The sequence below is a fragment of the Chenopodium album genome, chromosome 12, assembly GCF_948465745.1.
Source record: "Chenopodium album chromosome 12, dcCheAlbu1.1, whole genome shotgun sequence".
NCBI lineage: Eukaryota > Viridiplantae > Streptophyta > Magnoliopsida > Caryophyllales > Amaranthaceae > Chenopodium > Chenopodium album.
In genome coordinates this window covers 7977221-7999995 of record NC_137845.1, presented here as the reverse complement: position 1 = coordinate 7999995, position 22775 = coordinate 7977221, and the positions used below count along the sequence as shown (strand labels likewise).

At 30.7% G+C, this 22775-nt stretch overlaps 1 protein-coding gene and 1 pseudogene across 2 annotated transcripts; one reads left to right on the top strand and one right to left on the bottom strand.

The window, feature by feature from the left end:
* Positions 1 to 4282: 4282 nt before the first annotated feature.
* Positions 4283 to 14959, top strand: LOC145571863 (beta-amyrin synthase 1-like; annotated as a pseudogene). The gene is made up of 17 exons (XR_014096635.1): positions 4283 to 4483; positions 4654 to 4839; positions 4974 to 5063; positions 5608 to 5805; positions 6420 to 6504; positions 6634 to 6800; positions 9438 to 9629; positions 10638 to 10874; positions 11435 to 11557; positions 11653 to 11753; positions 12191 to 12247; positions 12453 to 12499; positions 12632 to 12775; positions 13007 to 13184; positions 13579 to 13653; positions 14356 to 14439; positions 14809 to 14959. The product of XR_014096635.1 is annotated as a beta-amyrin synthase 1-like (transcript).
* Positions 14960 to 15975: 1016 nt separating this feature from the next.
* LOC145571861 (beta-amyrin 28-monooxygenase CYP716A378-like) lies at positions 15976 to 20356 on the bottom strand. Its single transcript, XM_081630896.1, has 4 exons — positions 19917 to 20356; positions 18653 to 19164; positions 16613 to 16800; positions 15976 to 16418 (listed from the first exon to the last, which is right to left on the bottom strand). The coding sequence occupies exons 1-4, from the start codon at positions 20354 to 20356 to the stop codon at positions 16107 to 16109; spliced, it is 1452 nt and encodes a 483-aa protein (XP_081487022.1). The 3' UTR covers positions 15976 to 16106.
* Positions 20357 to 22775: the final 2419 nt, after the last annotated feature.

Sequence of the window (22775 nt, the reverse complement as noted above, 5' to 3'; positions counted from 1 at the left end):
TTGTCACCATTGCTTTCTTCTGGTTCAGAATTTCCTGTAGGTTGTTCAATATGTCCTGTAGGTTGTTCAGGAATTCCTGGTTCTTCAGTTGGGACCACAGAACTTGTTTGAGGTTGAACAGGATTTCCTTGTTCTTCAGTTGGGACCACAGAACTTGTTTGAGGTTGAACTAGATTTCCTTGTTCTTCAGTTGGGACCACAGAACTTGTTTGAGGTTGAACAGGATTTTCAGAATTTGGTTGAGGTTGTTCAGGATTTTCAGAATTTGGTTGAGGTTTTTCAGAAATTCCAGGTTGGAGTTCAGAAGTTCCTTTGTTTAGTTCAGAACTTGTTGATGAGGGTACAGAAGTTTCTGGTTGATTTTCTGATGGGATTTCAGACATTTGTGGAGGTACATCAGAAGATTTTTTTGGTTCTTGGTGTTCAGTGGGTTGGGAGGGTAGTTCAGATGTTTCAGGATGTTGTTCAGATGTTTCATGGGGCTCTCCAGCATTTGGACTGTTAATAAAGTAAAATTACAACAAAATTAACATATTATATGAATATAAACTAAATTTTATGTGAACATATCCTAATTTTTTAAAGGGTTTTCATCTGAAAACTTAATAATTAATTATTATCTATAATTCCATTACAAAGTTAAATGAAATATGTTCAGTGGCTATTCATTGTTGTTCAAAAGATTTTTCTGGGTTGTTCAAAAATATATCAATACATAATTAAAATTGATAAACATGCATGCATATATACAAACATAAATGCAAAATTCTGGGTTGTTCAGTGTTTGTTTTTTATTGTTCAAAATTTTTTAAAGGGTATTCATCTGAAAACTTAATAATTAATTATTATCTATAATTCCATTACAAAGTGAAATGAAATATGTTCAGTGGCTATTTATTGTTGTTCAAAAGATTTTTGTGGGTTGTTCAAAAATATATCAATACATAATTAAAATTGATGAACATGCATGCATATATACAAACATAAATGCAAAATTCTGGGTTTTTCAGTTGAGTATTTATAATTCTTCTTCAAAAAAATAACATATATTCACATTGAACAGGAATCATATGAATTAAAAGTTCAAAATATACCTGTTTGATGGACTTTCTGAAATTACTTTGTTTAATTCTTGCAAAATTTTGTGATCAACAATTGGACTTGCTTTTATATCTTCCAATTTCTTCGTTTTTGGTGTTTTCGTTTTGAACATCTTAATTAATGTCCTGTTCAACAAAATTTTGTATCAAATTATTTTTCAATTTCAAAAATTAGGGTTTAAATTGCTCGTTTTGTTAGTAATTAGAACAAAATATTACTTACATATTATCGTCTTCATCATCAGACGAACTTTGTTGCGATTTTCTACAAAAAAAAAAAACAAAATTATATCTATTATTTAACATTTCAAAAAATTAAACAATAAAAACTTAACAAATTGATCAAAATCGAGTAAAAATCAAAGTTATTGGAGAGATGTTCACCTTTTTGAAGGTGTTTTCGGTGAATCTTCTTCGTTCGCCATGGAATTGCAGTAGTTTTTAGAGAGAGAAATTTAGAGTTGAGTGAGAAAAATGAAATGAGGAGAGAGAATTGCAAATGAATTTATAAGATGAAGCTTTATAATTTATGAGAAGAGAGAGAATGATTTAAAATGATTAAAAAAATAAAGTGGCGGTTTGTAAGAAATAAAACGGTTATTTTTTAAAAAAAAAACTGAAAAACGGAACTCCGTTTTTTGTTCTGGGTTGGGCGTGTTTTTTGTTTGGGCTGTGTTTATTGGGCCGCGTGTGGGCTGGAGCATGTAGTTTACTGTGCACCATGGTGCATAGAATACCAATTGTTGTAATACGTAGTATATAAGTAATTTAAAGCAGGCCTGACACTTAATTGGGCCTCAGCTGTAATGGAGAAATGGGGCCTCAAAATAAGAATAAAAAAGTAAGATTGGAAAATATAAAAAAAATTACCTCCTCTGTTTTAGTTTTAAATGCCTCATAGTGATATTTCACACATGCTGATGTTAAACTCGCTAACTAATAATATCTTTAATTATCGTCAACTATAAATTATAATAATTGAATATTAATAATCTACTCATTGAGATGATCTTAACAAATACTCATTGAGATGGTCTAAATATGTTTAATAAATAGTGCCAAAATCCCAAAAGGGCAAAAAAACGGAGGGAGTAAATGCTTAATACTTTTATTTTTTTTAAAGACTACTCAATACTGTAGTGGAGAAGTCCATAATACATACCTGGTATATATGAGCATCATACATATCCTCATGTGGGTATATATTTTTTTAATGGTGTACAAAATATATCATTGATATTTAAAGTTTCTAATAAATGACCAAAATACCCCTATAATGTATGGTGCTCATAGAACACATGTATGTATCCAAAATCCCCCTATAGTTAATACTTAGTATCACACTATCAAGTGAACTTGGTCCTTCAGTTAGTTTCTCTTTCCTCTTCAATGTAGTTTTTTTTCTTTTCCCTTCTCCACTCGACTGTAGAACTGACAATCGATGGGAGGTGGATTGGGTAATGCTTCATCCACCACCCACCTCCATCCACCAACTATCTATATATCACCAAATTTACCTTTATTTATCTGTATAATTTTATAAGCACATAGCTCAACATTGTTAGAAATTAACATTACAAGTGGAGTAATTAATTCGCAAATTTAGTTTAGGATTAACCTCAACACGTCAAATGAAAAATTAACAGATATTAATGATATAAAAAGGCAAATTAAACATAGTCTTAAGGGATATACTTGTATAGATTAAAAAACAATGGTAATAGTCATAGAAACTAAATGACATGACATGACATGTCATCAATTTGACAATATTTTGTACAAAGGTAGTATGTTTTAACACAATCTATGAATATGATGATTGACAATTTGACATGTCATCAATTCACAACCTAAATGTAAGTACAACTATAGGAAACACGTTAAACCTAAACTCAATTCCATCTTTGGATAAAAAATTAAAAAAAAAAAAGTATATCTAAATCATACCCTTTATGGCTTTATCCCGCCTTAACTAACAACATGACTTTGTAATTAATGGTTGCATAGTAGTCTTTCAATGCAAAGCTTCAACCACAATTTCGGTGTGCAAGTAGTTGACAACTTCACTAGTTAGCTTTTAGGAGTACAAGTAATTAAAGTAGATAACCCTATAAAATATTTTCTAATATAATAATAATTTGAAAATGCATGTCAAAATTACGCGTCAATCGGTATAATTATTGTTTATTTCAAGTTAATATTTACTTTTAATTATCTTATTCAATACCCCAAGATGTTTGTTATTAGCTTTTGCTTTTTTAATGTAAAGGGCCAAATATATTCTCAATCTTCAATACTTCTAAAGGATTGCTCAATTCATTGGTAAATGAGGTACGTTTTATTTTGACGTTGCTATTAGCTGAACTAATCAAAGCTTTAATGGACCATTAAGGGCCTGTTCTCTTCCGTTGAAATTCAGTTCAGTTCAAATCAGTTCAGTTTAGTTTAGTTCAGTTCAGTTCAGCTCTTAATTTATGTCTAATGATATTGCTAATGATATAAAGTCAAATTTCATTCTTTTAAGCTCTTATTACAACGACGACAACAACAACAACAACAATAATAATAATAATAATAATAATAATAATAATAATAATAATAATAATAATAATAATAATAATCAATAAGTAATAAATAATAATAATAATAATCATCAATAAATAATAATATTAATAATAATAATAATAATCATCAATAAATAATAATAATAATAATAATAATAATAATAATAATCATCAATAATTAATTATATTAATAATAATAATAATAAATAATCAATAAATAATCAAAGATCACTAATTCGTAGTTAAAATCACTAATTAATAAGTTCAGTTCAGTTCAGCTCAGCTGAGTTCAGTTCAGTTCAGTTCACTTCAGTTCAGCTGAGTTCAGTCAATCAAAATAGGCCCTAAATCATGTGAAACCTACAGTATTTATAAAGTAAGTTAGTTTGAATTTATCCATAATAATACATCTCAAAACCTTGGAATTACTTACAGTATTAATGTCTTTACTCTTTTTCCAAATTAAATACAAGTATATATACACATGTAAATTTGAATTGATACCACCACAATACATCTCAAAACCTTGGAGTTAATCTCGTTACTCTCTTTCCAAATCGAGTTTACACAAAAATTAAATGAAAGTTAGTCTATGATACATTTTTAGCATATTTTATAATGTGGAAGTTGAAGATAGCACAAGGGGCAAATGAACCTTACTTGTATAGTCATAACAACTTTTTGGGGCGCCAAACTTGGGAATTTGATCCCGAGTATGGCACCTCTGAAGAGAGAGCGGAGATTGAAGATATTCGTCGTAACTTTTATGAAAAACGCTTTCAAGTTAAGGCTTGTGGTGATCTCATTTGGCCGCATCAGGTCTGATTATATATTATTATTAACTCTGTCACAAAATAACCAAAATATATATTAGGCCATATTTGTATTACTCCGTATAATTATATTCCGTATTAGCTAGTTACAAAATAGCGCTAGAACATTTTTTTTTTTTTTAATCTAAAAAGCAACACTAATTGAACAACTAACAGTTCCTACGTGAGAAAAATTTCAAGCAAACAATACCTCAAGTGAAGGTGGAGGATGGGGAGGAGATCACACTCGAAGCCGCCTCAACGACGATGAAGAGAGCTGCTCGTTACCTTATAGCTTTGCAAGCTGAGGATGGCCATTGGCCTGCTGATACTGCTTTTCCTCTATTTTACATCCCTCCCTTGGTCAGTCGTCTTTCATATATGATATAATAATTATGAGAAATTATCAGCTTCTAATAGTTTGATTCTTATACACGTAATAAGTACAACTCTTCACTACTTAATTCCTTAACAAACTTAACTTTATTTTGCTATAGGTATTTTGCTTATACATTACAGGACATCTAAATTCTATTATCTCAGCTCAACACCGAACAGAAATTTTTCGTAACATTTACAATCATCAGGTTGATCCCTTATTCTTGTGAAAATTTTACAGTAGCCAGTAGTCATTTGATATATGACTATCATAATGTTTAATGATTATATAGTTTATTATTGACATATTTTTTTCAAGTAATTAATTATATTACTTTATTAATGATATTAAATATTATTATCAATATTTTTTTAATTTATCAAATTTTTAGTTTCATTTATGTAATTTTTAATCTTATTTTATAATTTCTCAAAAAATATTTATTTTATGTTGGATTAAAATTTTCAAAATTTACATTTACATTGTAGATATTATAAGACTAATTGTGGTCATTTTATAAGGTGAAAAAAATAAACTGATTATATTATATATCATTAAAATAGTATGGTAGTCATTTAATTCTTGTCTTATATTTATGATCAAATTTATATACTGTCAAGCGCATGCTTGTCAAAGAGTTAACTTTTTTTAGAACATGACAAGAAAAATGAGTGCTCATAATTTGTACCATTTACAATCATAAGTTATAGCTATTAGTAGTACGTCCTGATTATATATTGTTGTTATGGCAGAATGAAGATGGAGGTTGGGGATTTCACTGTGAAGGACCTAGCACAATGTTTTGTACCGTGCTCAATTACATTTGTTTGCGGATGCTTGGTGTAGGACCTGATGAAGGTGATGACAACGCGTGCCCTAGAGCTCGCAAATGGATCCTTGACCATGGCAGCGCTACACTTATTCCTTCCTGGGGGAAAACTTGGCTCTGTGTAAGTCCTGATGAAAAAAATGCGTTTTAGAGACCATAAAATTTAACAGTATATTATTATATGCTGACTTTTGGGATTAAGGCTTTGATTGATTGATTGATTGATTGATTATTATATGCTGAAATTCATTATAGAGGCTAAGCCATGAAGGGAACTCAAGGTTATTAAAATCAGGATTCTACATTGAATCGGAAGGGCCTCTCAGAATCGAGAAGGTTATTAAAGTCGTAAGATTCTACAGATATGCATAATCAAGACGTCATATCTAAATTTAATTGAAAATATTTAAATTTTAAGTTTAAAACCTAATTATTAATAGAAAAGAGTTGTTTATCCACCAAGCAACCAATACTTGACAATATGTATTTATAAATAACGTTGTAGGCATGTTTTGAACTTGTAAGGTTTTCGCTAGTTAAGAGAAATATGAGAATCGAGTAGAATCGTAAATCGAATCGTATGATATACGTAAATCATAATAAATCGTAAGATTTAAAGATTTAAATTGGAATTTTAATAACAATGAGGGAACTTATTTAACTTTAGAATTATAATCCTACTAAATGATCAAGATTAAGAATATTTAATTCTCTTAGATTTGTGTATTCTTTCAGATACTTGGTCTATATGATTGGTCTAGATGTAACCCAATGCAACCTGAGTTATTTCTTCTTCCAACCTTTCTTCCAATGCATATCGGTCGGTATACATACAGTAATTTTATTTATTTATTTACTGATAATTTTTTTTTTTTTTTTGAAATTAATGAATCACTTATATAACACTTTCAAATTACATACTTAAGACTATAATATGATTTAAATGTAGGTAAAATGTGGTGCTACACTCGAATGGTGCTTATGCCAATGTCATACTTATATGGAAAAAGGTTTGTGGGTCCAATAACACCACTAATTAAGCAACTTAAAAAAGAACTCTACAACGAACCCTTTGACCAAATTAGTTGGAGGAAAGCTCGTCATTCTTGTGCTGCGGTAAGATCCTCCTATTTTAATTAAAGTATTTATGTGCCCTATTTATTTGCAACATTGTGGCTTACCTACTCTTTAATCAAAGGGGTGATTCATAGCTCGTGTTTATAACGAAGTAAAAAATTTACAATTTGGGTAAGAAAAATATAAGCTTAGAGAAGAACCCTTTCTACTAAACACAAACCTAAATAATGTGTCGCGTAAGATCTTGTTTCATTTATTCTTATGCTTTGTTTTAATGCACACATTTAAGTACATTTATCTTTATCACGTGGCATACTCCGTATTAATTAGTATTAATGAATATGCTAGCTTGTAGCCTTGTATGCGATTGATGACAATCAACAATAATAAAGAGCGAAAACAAGTAAACAACAAAGACAGGGAAGATGAGTTATCGTGAGAACTCAGTGTCAGGAGTAAACCCATCAATCCACTATAAAGTAATTTGATGATGATGATTACAAGCTCTCAAACAACCATGAAAGTTCACGCCTCTCCTAATTCTCTCTCTTAAACCCTAAGAAGATGAATTAATACAAGTTGCTTTTCTTTCTCTATAATTATCATATCATACCCTAATTAATGATATAACATGAATATCTATATATTGTGCAAGGCATATTAAATAATCCTACGCTTATTAAGCATCCATGTCCTTTAATCAAAAATCGGGTAAAACATGGCAAGTGGATTTGGGCGAACCCACCCTGCTTTGTTCGGGCCCTCATCTTTATTTGTATTTTCAATTTTTAACTCCTTATACATAACCCTCATCTATGGAGTAATATTCTGTATTGATTGGATCCAAAAAACGAGTAAATACCAAATACGGTCCCTAAACTTTGGTATAAGTTTGATTTAGGTCCCTCAACTTTCAAAAGTCTGATTTTGGTCCCTCCACCACCACTAAACACTTATTCCGGCGAAAAAATTGATGACTAGGCAAAGTTTAGGGACTAAATTGATGAGTTGTCAAATGAAGGGTAAAGTTTAGGGACTTTGCCCATATGACATGCCATTTTATATTAAGAATGGTGAAAGTTTAGGGACCTTGGTATTAGATATTTTTTAAGGAGAAAGTTTAGAGACTCAGCAAGACATGTGGCGTAATGAAACACCACAAAATAAAACGACGCGCTTTGCCCCAAAAATAAAACCACAATAGTAACCTCCACCACCACATCCACCGTCACTACATAAACCACCACCATCACCATCATTACACCACAACTGTCTTAAAACTAATAAAAAAAATCAAAATTTCCAAAAATCTAGAAAAGCCAATCAAATTGAAAAAAAAAAATCAAATCGAAAACAATTACTTTTGAATTTAAGAAAAAAAAATAAAGGAGTAACCCATGTCAAGTTCACGAGACGACCACCACCTTAAAGTTTGGATAATAATATGTACTTATAATTTTATAGGTTATACATTTGGATGTATTGGTAAGTTAGAGGCTTGAAAATCTAGAGGTGGTGCGTGGTTTTCAGTGAGAGTGGTGGCGGTATAGGTGGTTTTTGCTGAGAGTGGTGAGGGTATTGGTCAATCTCAATGCGAGTGGTGATGGTTTTGGTGAGAGTGATAGAGATTTTAGTGGTTTTCGGTTGGGGTGTTGATGGTTTTGGTGTTTCATTTTTTATGGCAGCAATGTTGGTGGTTCGTTGATGGTGTTGGTGGGGGTTTTGGTGGTTTTCATAGGGAGTGACTAGGTTTTGGGTGATTTTAGTGGGAGTAGTACAATGGGGAATTTGGTGGCTTTGGTGGGGGTTTAGGTTCCGGTGGGAAAGGGTGGTGCTGGTGGAAGTGGGTTAGATATGTAGGGTAAAGGAGCTTTAAAAATGGGGAAGGTAAGAAGTTGAGGAAAGAAAAACATAAAATTATTAAAATTAATGTGGGAAATTAAATAAATTTAATATTAGATAGAGAAATAAAATAATAGTATTAGATTTTTTTTTGAAGGGAAATAATAGTTTAGATTAATTAAGGGTATATATGGTTAATTAACATATTTAGTAGCAATTGAAAGGAAAAAAAAAGGCAAAGTCCCTAAACTTTGGTCCAGTCAGCATTAGAAAGTCCCTAAACTATAGTCCAATCAGCAATAAAATAAGGCAATGTCCTTAAATTTTGCTGACTCATTGTACTAGCCACCACAATTGATGAGTCATTGGTGGTTGAGGGACCAAAATCATACTTTTGAAAGTATAAGGACCAAAATCAAACTTTTGGCAAAGTTTATGGACCGTATTTTATGTTTTAGTTCAAAAATTTAATAATACTCGTACAAATTACTTCGTATTAGTTATTATTCCAAGGCCAGTAGCTATACAGTAGTGATATAAAACCTTGATAATTAATATATCCTTCGTTTATTTTTAATTGCATGGTTTTGTATGCTAAACTATTCATATGCACCCTATAAGTGATTCATAATTAATATTAACACGTGGGATTTTGTTACATTATTTGTTTAAATTTGTGCTTTCATATTGAGTAACAACATTTAACTAATGGTCTGAATTTATTCATTGGCAAGAATGAAAATAAAATAATTGCAATTATATAAACGTGGAAGTAAAATTAGTTTATTGCAGTACCAATTGGATATTTAATTAAATGATGATGACCATACGCAGGAAGATCTCTTTTACCCTCACCCATTGATTCAAGATTTGATTTGGGACACATTACATTACTTTGTGGAGTCTTTCTTTACTCGATGGCCCCTAAACCAGTTAGTTCGAAAGAAAGCTTTGGAGGTTACTATGAAGCACATACATTACGAAGACGAAAACAGTCATTACATAACACTTGCATGTGTGGAAAAGGTAATACTAGTATTTAAAAAATTTGCTATTGTAGAAGTGTCAATTCGAGTCATCATCAAGACATCAATTGGGTTAGGTTTTCTAGTTGGGTGCATGCTTGGGTGGAGTAATTTTGAATTTTAGTACATCTTGTTAAATGGTTGTACTTATCCAGATCATATTATATTCTAGATTGGGACATTTCGTGTTTGGTAGGGTTGTTTGACTTGTTTCAAAATTAGTCAGTTTTTAAAACCTTTGCTCTAAGCTATATATATACTTCTTCCATTCGTTCTTTTTTTCGTTGATAAGTTGATGTTAATAATATACTCTGTATATTGAGCCAGGTGGAATAACTCATTTAACCTAGGTCGGCAGATTTAAACAAGATCACGTATAACTATGTTTCATCATAGGTATAAATCACAAATGTTAAGTAAAGAAAAGTTTATAAATAGTTTCTTAAGACAAAGCGTGTCAACTAAAAAAGAACGGCGTAAGTATTGTTTTTCAATTTCTTCGGTGTATAGAAACACTCTTAGATTTTCGAAAAGTGACATTAACAGGATTCATCATCAATTGATCTGTATTTGTTCTTGATTCATAGTCGAACATATCTAGCTTGGAGCCTTGGAGTGAGATATAGCACGCACAAGCCACGTGCCTACGTACCCATAAGGCGAAATTTTTTGAAAATTCTTTTACTTAAATTGCATGTATTTTCTACTACTTCCTATGTCCCATTATTTCACGTCGGTATTTTTTTTGGGTATCCCAAGATATTGTGTCTGTTTCTAAAAATTGCGCATAATTATAACTCCATTTACTTTTTATCTTTCCTATACAAAATACACGTATATCGAAAAAATCATTACTTATTTTTTATGTTTTTCATACAATATTCTCTATTTATCTTTCTAATAGAATATTCCTCTATTTTCACCATTTTTCTTAATTACCATATTTCTTGAGAAATAGGCAATAAATAATGAAACGAAGGGAGTATCTAATAGAGTGATTTTTGTATAGGTGCTATGTATGTTGGCATGTTGGGTGGAAAATCCCGAAGGAGATGATTTCAAGAAACATCTTGCTAGAATTTCCGATTATATATGGATATCCGAGGATGGATTAAAAGTGCAGGGTATTGGGAGCCAACAATGGGATTGTGGACTATCTGTCCAAGCATTGTTAGCTTCAAATCTGGGTCTTGATGAAATTGGACCTGCTTTAAACAAAGCTCACTTCTACATCAAAGAGTCACAGGTACGGTGTTACACACTTTCTTAAACGTGACTAATGATAGTTTTTCTTCACCTTATTCTTACATATTTACCTTATTTATATACACATGATGCGTCCGTTCAGTTCAATTCAGTTCAGCCCCAATCATTTCTGTTCAGTTCAGTTATTTTCAATAAATCGAAACAAGCCCTTAGTCTCAACGTATATTTTAACGTATGGTGTAAATTATCAAACTAAAATAGTGCTTTATTTATTAATTTATGAAAAATTAGTGGTCAATATAAATATATAATGTGTTGGAAAGTATAAAATAAAAACAGTGTATCTATTGTGAAACATATTGTAATTTGTGATTTGTATGTAGAGGCTTGTTAGATTTAATTTGATTTATATTATCATAATATCAACTTTTATATTTTTTACTAAAATAAAATTATTACTCCGTAATATAAATATTAATGGTACAATATCTGCATTAATAAGCGTGAAAATCAAATTATTATACGTAGTAATAAAAAATTAAAAGAACAAAAAAAAAAAAAAAAGGTATGTGCTCTATACTGAACAATCTTAAATTGTAGATAAAGGAAAATCCATCTGGAGACTTCAAAAGTATGTATCGTCACATCTCGAAGGGAGCTTGGGGATTCTCTGCTCCAGATCATGGTTGGCAAGTTTCTGATTGCACTGCTGAAGCTCTCAAGGTAGTCCTTTATCTTTTCATCAATGCAATTGTACGTTTTTAATTTGTTAATTATATAGTTTCCTCTAATTTTCTACTTGTATTTGTTATATCAAGTGTTGCTTAATCTTATCAACGATGCCCCCTGAAATTGTTGGAGAAAAGATGGACACACTAAGCATATTTTTGATTCCGTCAATGTCTTGCTTTCTTTACAGGTACCATATATGTAGTGTTAACATATATATACTCCTTTCGTATTTTAACAAGTGTTACACATATCAAATGCAGCATGCCGATAATATGGTGAATTGTAATATTTTTTTTTTGGTAAGGAGAAGGGCCCTACCGAGTTGGAACTTCTCACAAGTCCAACCCGATCCGAGTTAGCGGGCTAGACAAATTGGGAGTTGGAGGGGGGGGAGGTAAGAGAATCCTCTTACCAAATTGCCTCTAGTGGGGTTTGATCCCACAACCTTTTGGTTGTAAGGTGACAAACTTACCATTACCACTAGACCAACTTAGCTTGGTGTGGTGAATTGTAATTGAAGGTGTTACTTACACAGTATACACGAACACGAAAATACTTATACTAGTATAATACTACGTATTTAACAATATTCTTAATTACCACTCCTTGATTTTATTATTGCAGAGTAAAAATGGAGGGCTTACTGCCTGGGAGCCAGCAAGAGGTTACAAATGGTTGGAAGTGAGTAAATAATTTCCATATTGTTAACAAAATTATATTATATAAGGTTATAATTTTAATAGGTTAGAATCATCTTGAAAACAAAAATGATTATTTTCTACGGAGTATAAGATAAAACGACTACTACAAATGATATTTTAGACGATTGGAGTATGTTTTAACGCTATCTCTAAATATGAACTTATATTCTTTTGGACCATTTCAGGTTATTAACTCAACAGATTTCTTTGCCAACGTTATCGTTGAGCATGAGTGAGTATATATTCAAATTACCAGTAAATTAATGTTCACAATTACACAAATTCAACATTTGTTACTATTTTTTTTGAATGGCTAGCAATACATATATAAGAAGATTGTACGTGGTACACATTATTATTATAGGTACATAGAGTGTACGAGTTCGGTAATTCAAGCTCTAGTATTGTTCAAGAAGTTATATCCAAGCCATAGGAAGAAAGAGATTGAAACTCTAATCACAAAAGCTGTTGAATACCTTGAGAACTCTCAATTTTCTGATGGATCTTGGTATGTAGCTACATTTATATTATTATGTGTATTACATAAAACTGGTTAATGTAGTCAGTTATAATTTGAATGTTGACGTGGCAAAAATAAAAGGGTTGTGTATACGTCTTAGTTCCTACCAAAATAAAATGTACCCTTACTAAATCTTAACCAAATTAACTATATTTAGATGATGAAATTAGTATTTATATAAGATATAACATACATCGATGGACATAATACTGAGTGTAGGTACGGAAATTGGGGAATTTGCTTCACGTATGGGACTCTTTTTGCTCTTAAAGGACTAGCCGTGACAGGAAAGACATACAATAATTGTGCAGCCATTAGAAAGGGTGTTGAATTTCTTCTCGCAACACAAATGGAGGATGGTGGCTGGGGTGAGAGCTACCTTTCATGTCACGAGGAGGTAATTTAGTTCATAACTTCTTCTAACACTTTGCCACATCAACTTTGCCATAATATAAATTTGATTTTTTTTTTTTTTTTTGTATTATTTTTAATTAATTGATTTGGTGGATTAAAAAAAAAAAAATTAACAATTAAATGTAGTAATTCCAACTCAAAGGAGAAATTATCACTCGTATACTTAAAGTCAAACATGTTAGGATAAACAAAAACTTTATCATGAAGTATTAACAAGAGACAACATTACATGTTTTAATGAGATTATTTATCCTAACTTTCTTTTTCTATAAATTCAGTATTTTTCTAAATTTTAGTCCTTTAGCATTTTGCATACTTGTTGAAGTATATATTTATACAATTATACTTATGTATTGCTCTCATGGATATAACAAAAGAAACTTGTGCCGCTTACAAAATCCAATTTGGTCCAAACTGCGTGGGCTTTGATGGGTCTACTCCATGGTGGGCAGGTACATTCTAACTTATAGATTTATATTTCCTTTGCTTTTTGAAGTGCTCCACTTTGAAGTTTGAACAATCTACATATCAATGCAAGATTTTGATCAGTGACATCTTTAATAATCAATAACTATAAATTATAAAATGTAAATATTTGAAGCCATAGTTTGAAACAATTCTAACAAATATCCACATAACTATGTTTAATTAATCTTATGTATAAAGCATAAATATTAGTCAAAGAGGCGGAAGTTCTCCTTTTGTTCTCGTTTTCTTACAAATTTTGATCTTTTTATGATTTTAAAAAATAAATAATTAAAGATTAAAGGTCTTCAATTGACAAACACCTAGTTAAAGTGATTAAAGTAAAATGAGATTTAAAAAGGAGTACTTAAAAATAAGTAAATTTACTAATGGGCTCTTGGTATTGCAAATATTAATGGGTTTTATCTATTTATCTTTGAGTGGAAGAACCATTATTATTTATTGAAATTTCAAAGTCCAACTCTTAAAAAATCTATATACACCCAAGTGGTGCAAGGTGTACCCAAGTTTTTTTTTTTTTTTAAATTTTTTTTTCTCATTCAACGATTCATTGAGCAATGTTCATCAAAATGAGCAAAATATAGCCTTAGATACACTTTGTACCCAAGTGTATATAAAATTGTCTTTGAGTCTTACTAAATTTTATATGTTTATGAAATCCTAATCAGGCGAATAGGGACCTTAGTCCTCTACACCGTGCAACAAAACTTTTGATTAATTCACAGCTTGAAAATGGTGATTTTCCTCATCAGGTAATCAATTCTTCTCCCAAAACATATATATTTAATTGCTCCTACTAATTAATTTATCCCACTAATTTATTTACCAATAAGTAACATTTAGGTGACTTTATTCTCTTTTAATCAACATAATTTGTCAACTCCCACCATATTTTCTCTAATTTCATCAATTTATGATAATAAACTATTTTCACTATCTTCGTGTGAATCGTGTTCAACTTTAATCAACAATAATACCTCTACAAAACATGCTTGTCCATGAAAAATGACTTACGTAGTATTTGGATAAAGAAAAAGTAATACTGTATTTAATTCCAATGATTTCTATTTTGAAAGTTAAATTGATTTTGTTTTTCATTTGTTGTGTATCGTCAAAAATAGGAAATTACGGGAACGTCCTTGAAGACATGCATATTAAATTATGAAATTATCCATTGTACAGGAATTATTTCCCATTGTGGGCACTTGCTGAATATATCAAGATTGTTCCATTACCTTCAACCAACTCTGTTTAATTATATTTTTATTTATTTCCAAGAATGCCCTTCTTTATTAATTTATGTACTTATTGTTTCAATTAATTTTTCGGGATGAAGAATATATGTAATATTCACTTCTAAATATGAAATAAAATGGCAGAGAGTTTTTTAGTTGACATTATTACTTGATGCAATGTATAACATAGTTTCTCCTATCTCATGATCAAATATGTAAATCAAATAGTTTTATGAATTGATACACGTTGTTTGGGTGTCAAAATGGCTTTTATTATGCTCCTGAAAGACTTTGGCGTCATTGGGCTTTTGATGGTTTAACTATCAGGGCCTTAGTCAAATCAGCTTAACAATGCCCAACATGGCCCATGTATTATCTGTTAGCTCAATGCTTTAGGCCCTAAAGGATTATAAATTATAATCATATACGAGAACTATAAATTAGGCATTCAAAAACACTGCACAAAGAAATCTAATTCTATTACTCCGTAGCATTTATCGTATTTTCCTATGTCCGAAGCCTATTTCTCTTTATCATGTGAGTAATAAATTTTAGAAATAGATTTCTAACAAAGGGATGGAGGGAATATCTCTCATATTTTGTCCCCGAGCTAAATTAAGCATCAAGGGGGTTTTATTGAACACACCCTTGAGGTCAGCTAACTTGCTTATTTGTGTAGGTGCTCAGCCCATCAAACACAAGCCTACTAAACAAGGTTTTTTTTCCCACTCTAGCTAGAACCTTATTCAAGGTGATCGTTTTCACATATAAACACATATACTTTTATATTGGTGGCCGATCAAATGCCAATGTATTACGCAATCTTTTTTTTTTTTTTTTTTTTTTTTTTTTTTTTTTTTTTTTTAAACACCCCATCTCTATTTTGGAACTACCTCTCTCACCCAAACCGTTTATACTCCTATGTACTTCTATGTTTCGCTCTGCCTAAACTTTTAAACTACTCACTCCTTCCCTTTATTAGAAGGTCGGTTTCTAATATTTATTACTCACATAATAAAGAGGAATAGACTTCTAATTTAGAGACGTAAGGAGTATAATATAGGGTAATACAAAGGGCAATACTAAACATGCAAAGGATACTTGTTAAATTAAATAAAATTTATACTTTATTTAGATCAAGAGTTTAAAAATAGTATGAGGAGAATCCCCGAATCCTAATCAAATTAAGCAACCGTGGTATGAGGATGTGGGAAAAGGCGGACGGGAAGGCCGTGCTCCGGAATAGGCATGGGATTAACAATAACTTTCTCAGTAGGAAGCACTTTTTCCCATTTAAACCTCTTGACAATATGGTACATGAACACCAATATCTCTAGCCTTGCATACTCCTTTCCTGGGCACATTCTTGGTCCCCCTCCAAAGGGTACAAATGTGTATGGTGCTGGCCCGGACCCATCGAACCTCGATGGGTCGAATTTCGTTGGTTCCGGGAAACATTCTGGGTTCAAATGTGTTGTATTTGCACTCCAATATAGCTGCAATTAAGTACATTTATACATGTTAAATAATCTTTAGTTTAGTACAAGGGTCAAAATTGTGAAACATGCATGATTTAGTAGCTAAATGTAGTAGAAGTTGTTTAAGTTACGACTCTAAAGTTAAACCTGGTCAAACTGACCTGACTTGAACAGAACTCGAAATGAATGATAAGAAGTCATAGTGAAATTACCTTCCAGCCCTTGGGAATTTGGAACCCGTTGTACATAAAGTCGGAAATGGCTTCTCTAAAACCACCTTGGAGTGGAGGAGCCAAACGCATCACTTCACATGCCACATTCCATGAGTATTTCATCTTTTGAATGTCCTCCCAATTTAGAAGCTCCCCTGGTTTTTTTGAATTAGCTATCTCCATTTGCTCTGCATAGTAAAATTCCAACCACCATTAGATAATAATCAAATCATTAATCATTTTACGTTTGTTCATTGTTGAATTAAGGATGCATTCAACAACTTGATATGAAAATAACATAGATTCTCTCGTTTAATTTTACTATCTTTTAAAATTCTAAAAATGAGCAAGATATACCTTTTTGAATACAACTAACTCTAGGTGTACTCAAGTATAAGATATATAGGCTCTCAAATTATACTCAAGGTCATATATATAAATGTACTCAATATTGCCTTACTCCATTAGATCACATAGCTTAGGCTCTCTTAATTAGTGTTTCTTACTATTCCTTTCGGATCTATCTTTTTTATTGTTACAATTTACTTTGGTGATCAACATTTAAAAACTTTAATAATAATAATAATAATAATAATAATAATAACAATAATAGTACAATATTATAAAAATCAAAATCATATTATATAGGATTAGGATTTTGATAAAATCTTTAAAGAAAAATACACTACTTTTGTTGCCGACTGACCATAATGACATGTTGCATTATTATAATTCCCATATAAAGATTATAGATTATAGCATGATGTCATTATCGTCCCTAGACAACACAAGTAGTACCAAGACTACCAACCACCGAGTGTGTGCGAGTGTAACGAGCGTTGAGAGTAATACGAGTAATGAAGAAAGGACAAAATCGATATTATTACTATAAGAGTATAAGTTGATAAGACCATAAATCATCAACGAGGAGTAAATGCCACAATTTTCAAGAAATATTTTAAAATACCTCTAGTCAACTAAATTATTGGTTATGGTTTAGCAAGATGGCCAAGATCCATATAATTGGGTTTCTCGATTAATTTATTAAAAAATTATTAAATTTATGATTCATACCAACTAAAAATTAAACCTATCAATCAAAAAAAAAACTTATATGTTTGGTGAAAAGGTGAAAACTAAAATTGATCGCGTTAGCTGATTTTAACTAATTCATAATTAATTTGACTAATTGATTATTGCATTGTATTAACTGATTGTATAGAGTGTTTGGTAAATAACTTATTTTCCAAAACCTTTTTTAAAACAATTTCTAAAAACTTTTTTAGTATGCAAAATGAAACATTAACATATTTCATTGTGGTAGATTTTTGAGTTAAACGAGGGTATAATTGTCATATCACCTTAAATACTTGGATAAACTAATGAATAAGCTCTTGCATACATCTTACTAAAAATGTAAGATGTATGCAAGAGCTTATTTGTATTTTTCGTTTAATAAGCTCTTTCAATTATCTAATATTAGTCAAATAAGCTAATTTTGTTGTTTCAAAAAAAAAAAAAAAAAAAAAAGTTAATTTTTCCCAACAAGCTTTTTTTTTTTTTTTTTTTTTTTCCTCCTCTCTATTTTAATGGATTTAAGACTTACCATTGTTTAGTCATAGTATTACTTATGGATGAAGAAATGATTAGCTTTTTCATTACTTTCTATTTTTTTTTTTTTATTCAGTCACACATTCATTAGTCTTTTACTCTTTTATATTTTTCTTTATATCTTTGTTAAATTTATTTCCTTATATATAAAATTAAAATGAATAGATTTTTCACTCCAAAAATTGATTTTGACATTCATCCTAAAACACTGACTCTAAGCTTCAATCACAGGAGATATGCCTGGAGTGAAAAAAATCATTTCATCTAATTTAATATGGGAAATCGGATTTATTAACTAGCAAAACGACGAATTAATAACAAGTTACTATACATTAATACTAGAACAATCCATGTTTAATCAAATTAAAGTACAAGTAAAAAATAAAACCATGCACATAATTAAATTAATTAAGGTTATTAATTAGTTACCTTTGTAAACACCTTCATAGATGTGAGGAAGTTCAGCAAGAAACTTGACAATAAAGGTACAAGAAGCACTAGCAGTATCATGTCCACCAATAAGAAGTCCCAAAATTTTATTAGCAATATCCATTTCATTCATAAACTTCCCATCATCGGTAGAAGTTAACAACATATGAGATAGAATATCTTGTGTTGGTGAAGCTTTGCCATCTGCTAAGTCTAATTTCCTTTGCTTGATAATTGCTCTCAACTCTTTCCTTACGATTTCGGAAGATTTGATCCCTTTGTGGAACGGTGTCCCGGGGAGATCTATTGGGATGGATATGATCCCTGCGGCTATCTCATTGAAGGGGTCGGCGAACTTGGCTACATGGACCGGGTCCTCGATGCTCAAGAAGAGCCTACAAGCAACCCAAAAGGTGTATCGCTTTGCTAAGGGGAACACTTCTACCTTGTCCTTGCCCTCCCACCCGGACTCCATGTGCCTGGTGGCTATGGTGTCCATGATGGGTATGTACCTATACAAGGTGATAAAATCATACATCAGGTGAATACAGCTTTAAACTTTTAATTGAGATGGTTCATTTTAAAAAATTTGAAAATCGAATAATTATACAGAATGAACCATCTCAATTATACAGTATTTACTTTGTGTAAATAAATCTGAATTTTGAGTGACCTTTTTTGGCCAACGGCCCATAGGAAGGTCTAACCTAATGGATTTGTCTAATTTCATGGCAATAATTCCAAGTTTGTATTTATTTATTTGTTTGTAAAAAATTGAAAATTAATTAGCTTCATTTAGACATTAGACATTCCTATGAAGGAAAACTCAATCACTTAAATTGATACTCGAGCAGGCAAGCATCTTACTTTGAAACAATCACATAAACAAATAATACTACGTATTAGATTAGCAGTGAGAATCGAACATCCAACCATATTATTGAAAGTGATAAATTTTCACACTTTGATTTTGTTTGGCTAAAAGATAAACATATACTTCGTATTATTTTTTTTCTAAACATATACTTCGTATTTTTTTTACATATAGAAGAAATAGAATTTTCACTATGCACGTATATTACTATATCGATGTACATACATATCATATTGACATATCATATTGTTAAACCATTGATGTGTACTCTTGATCTAATTAGGTTGATTTAATCCATCATTATGAAATAATCACATTTAGATGAGGTTGAAAATAATTGAAGTCATATATAGTAATAAATACACATATAGGTACGTAAGCATCACGTACCTTTGTAAAGATTCGGGCTTAAGGAAGAGAGGGATAAGCTTCCGCATAGTCCTAGCTTCTTCTATGGAGGAATGTTGGGTGGCAGCAGGAAAGATCTTATCAACTGATTTAGGCCACCAAGCTTGTACTAACTTGTTCTCGTTCGAGTACAAGAACTTGTTACCTGTCGCTCCACATAAAATCGCAACCTTTTCACCAAAGATGGAAGTCTTGAACACTTGGCTAGGTTTGTACTTCTTAAGTCTATCAAAGATGAACTTCTCCGGGTATCCCTTCCAACCGGTAGAGAAAAACTCTAGGGACTCACCCACCACGGGCCATCCCATCGACCCTGGGGGTAGCTTGTACCCCCAGGTCGAATAATGCCTATAGAATAGGTAGAGAAAAGGTAGAGATAAGGAGGAAATAAGGGCTATGCTATACAAGAAGAAGAGCTCCATGGTTTTTTTTTTTTTTTCTTTTTTTTTTTTGGTGTTGGATGCTAATTTAGAGTTAATTTTTCACTAATACTTAGAAGGTTGTGTCTATTTATATATTGATAGAGTGTGTGGTGGGATGATATTGGAGTTGGGAAAAAAACACTATTATAGAACTATATTACAATTAACATTATACATGTGCCTACATTCATGCTGATTTTTTTTTTTTTTTTTTTTTTTTTTTACAAAAGTAAGAGTGAAAATTTTACAACGTAGTATGTGAACACTTTTCCTAAAAAACTACCCTCTCCGTCCTAAAATTATATTCCTACTTCTCTCTATTATGTGAGGAATAAATGTTAAAAGTAGAAATGTAATTAAGGGACGGAGGAAGTTTGTTTTATTTGATGTTATTATTGTTCATTCAACGCCTAATCAGATAAATCAATTCCTTTTGAAATCAATGTGTAAAAACTGTTTATATGACGATAACTACATCCAATTTTCTATGTAGTTAATAAAAAATGAGTTGTCTTCTCTCAAATTAAAAAAATAAAGGTTGTTAAGAAAGATTAATGACCTACTAGACAAATATACCGATATTCATCAAGTAAGAATTTACGCAACCTAAGTTAAAATAATCATTACAAAATAGCCAAGGTTACGGAAAGTGGTAGTAATAAATTAAAGAGAAAGATCCATAAAAATATTCATTATTGAAAAACGTAAAGTCAATTATAAATGTTTGATTGATTGTATATAATATTCTCAAATTAAAATATTAGTTATTTGATGAATAAATGAAAAATAAGGCAAAGCAGATTTGATGATCCCAGACTTCCCACGAGGTGCTCGTGGTTAATAGCTTGAGCAAACATTTTTTGTCTAGTTGCAAAATTGAGTGACGAACGTCATTGTCATTATTATTTTCACACAGTAGCATTAGCAAACATTTTTGTCTAGGTGCTCGTGGTTACTGGTTAGTACTTACTACTTAGTAACAATAGCATTATTAGAAAACATTTTTCACAGGGTTTCGAATGTTGTGATTAAAAAAATGGAGGAAATAATTTGATGTGTTCTCTGTTCGCTTTTAGTTGACATATTTTAACATTGGAAAATTTGCAAATTGCAGCCATTTAAAGTTCGTATTTTGCAAATTACAGCCATTTAAAAAAAATGCAAATTACAGCCCAAAAGTTTGTATAAATTGTAAATTACAGCCCGATTCAACTTTTTCATCGGTTTACATGTCGAAAAATCTTCGGTCAAGGTTTTAGGGTTCATTTTAGTTCTTAGGGGACCAAATTGAGCTCGGAATTAGCAAAAATAACGTAAGTGTCTCATTTTTACAGTTTTTCACAAATCGATACATTTTTGTTGCGCAAAACGAGGCACTTGTATTATTTTTTTGCTAATTCCGAGCTCAATTTGGATCCTTAAGGGCTAAAATGACCCCTAAAACCTTAATCGAAGATTTTTCGACTTTTAGGCTGCAATTGAATCAGGCATCAATTTACATTTTATACGAACTTTTAGGCTGCAATTTGCAATTTTGTTTTTAAATGACTGCAATTTGCAAAATACGAACTTTAAATGGCTGCAATTTGCAAATTTTTCTTTAACTTTTAATACTATTTACAAATATTATTGTCACTATCTTTTGTGATTCAAAATTATGGTGAAGTATATATAGTCCAGTGAGATTTTGTAATAATCTTGTCAATGTATACTTTTATAAATATATACCAATTTATTTTTTTTTAAATTTAACAAATACTGATATTAAAGATATAAATGTTGAACTTGTGTATTGATAAACAGAATAAAAGAAATGTGTTAACTAAAAAAATGTTGGAAGACGTCGTATAGTACACCGTATAAAGTAACACAATACTTTTATAATACCAATTTTTATTTTTAAGGACTGGTTGGTATTTTACAAACATTTTAAAATATGCTCCCTTCATTTTTTTTTTTTTTTTTTTTGGTTGTAAAATCATCAATTTGATAAACACTTAATTAATTAGTTTTAGGACCCTCCCTTCAAAAAAAAAAAAAAAAATAGTTTTAGGTAGGTGGGTTAAATGAAATAAATTATTGTGTAAGTGGGATTTGTTGCAGAATAAAAATTTAAAAGAAAAAAAATAGTGAGATAATAATTTTTTTACTTTCTTCAGTTCTTAATATTTGCTCACTTTTCGATTTTATATGTTTTTGTAAGTTCTACACGGTACATACTTTTATTTTACTTTGTATTATGATAATATTTTATTCATTTTTTTTCATCAATTACAGATTTACAACCCTATTTTGTGTGACCTTATCATATTAAATACTTCGTAAATATCTTACTCTCTATTTATTTCCTCTTTAAAGCAAAAGTAGTCACATACTTTCTACTTTTCCTTGCTTTCAATAGCAACCGTAACTAAAACTC

Bases quoted from the DNA above. Each gene is read 5' to 3' on its own strand.
- LOC145571861 (XM_081630896.1), bottom strand. From the start codon at position 20,356: ATGGAGCTCTTCTTCTTGTATAGCATAGCCCTTATTTCCTCCTTATCT. The intron at 19,165-19,916 runs GTACGTGATGCT...CACCTTGTATAG, and splicing joins AAGCCCGAATCTTTACAAAG to GTACATACCCATCATGGACA. The intron at 16,419-16,612 runs GTAATTTCACTA...ACTTAATTGCAG, and splicing joins AAATTCCCAAGGGCTGGAAG to CTATATTGGAGTGCAAATAC.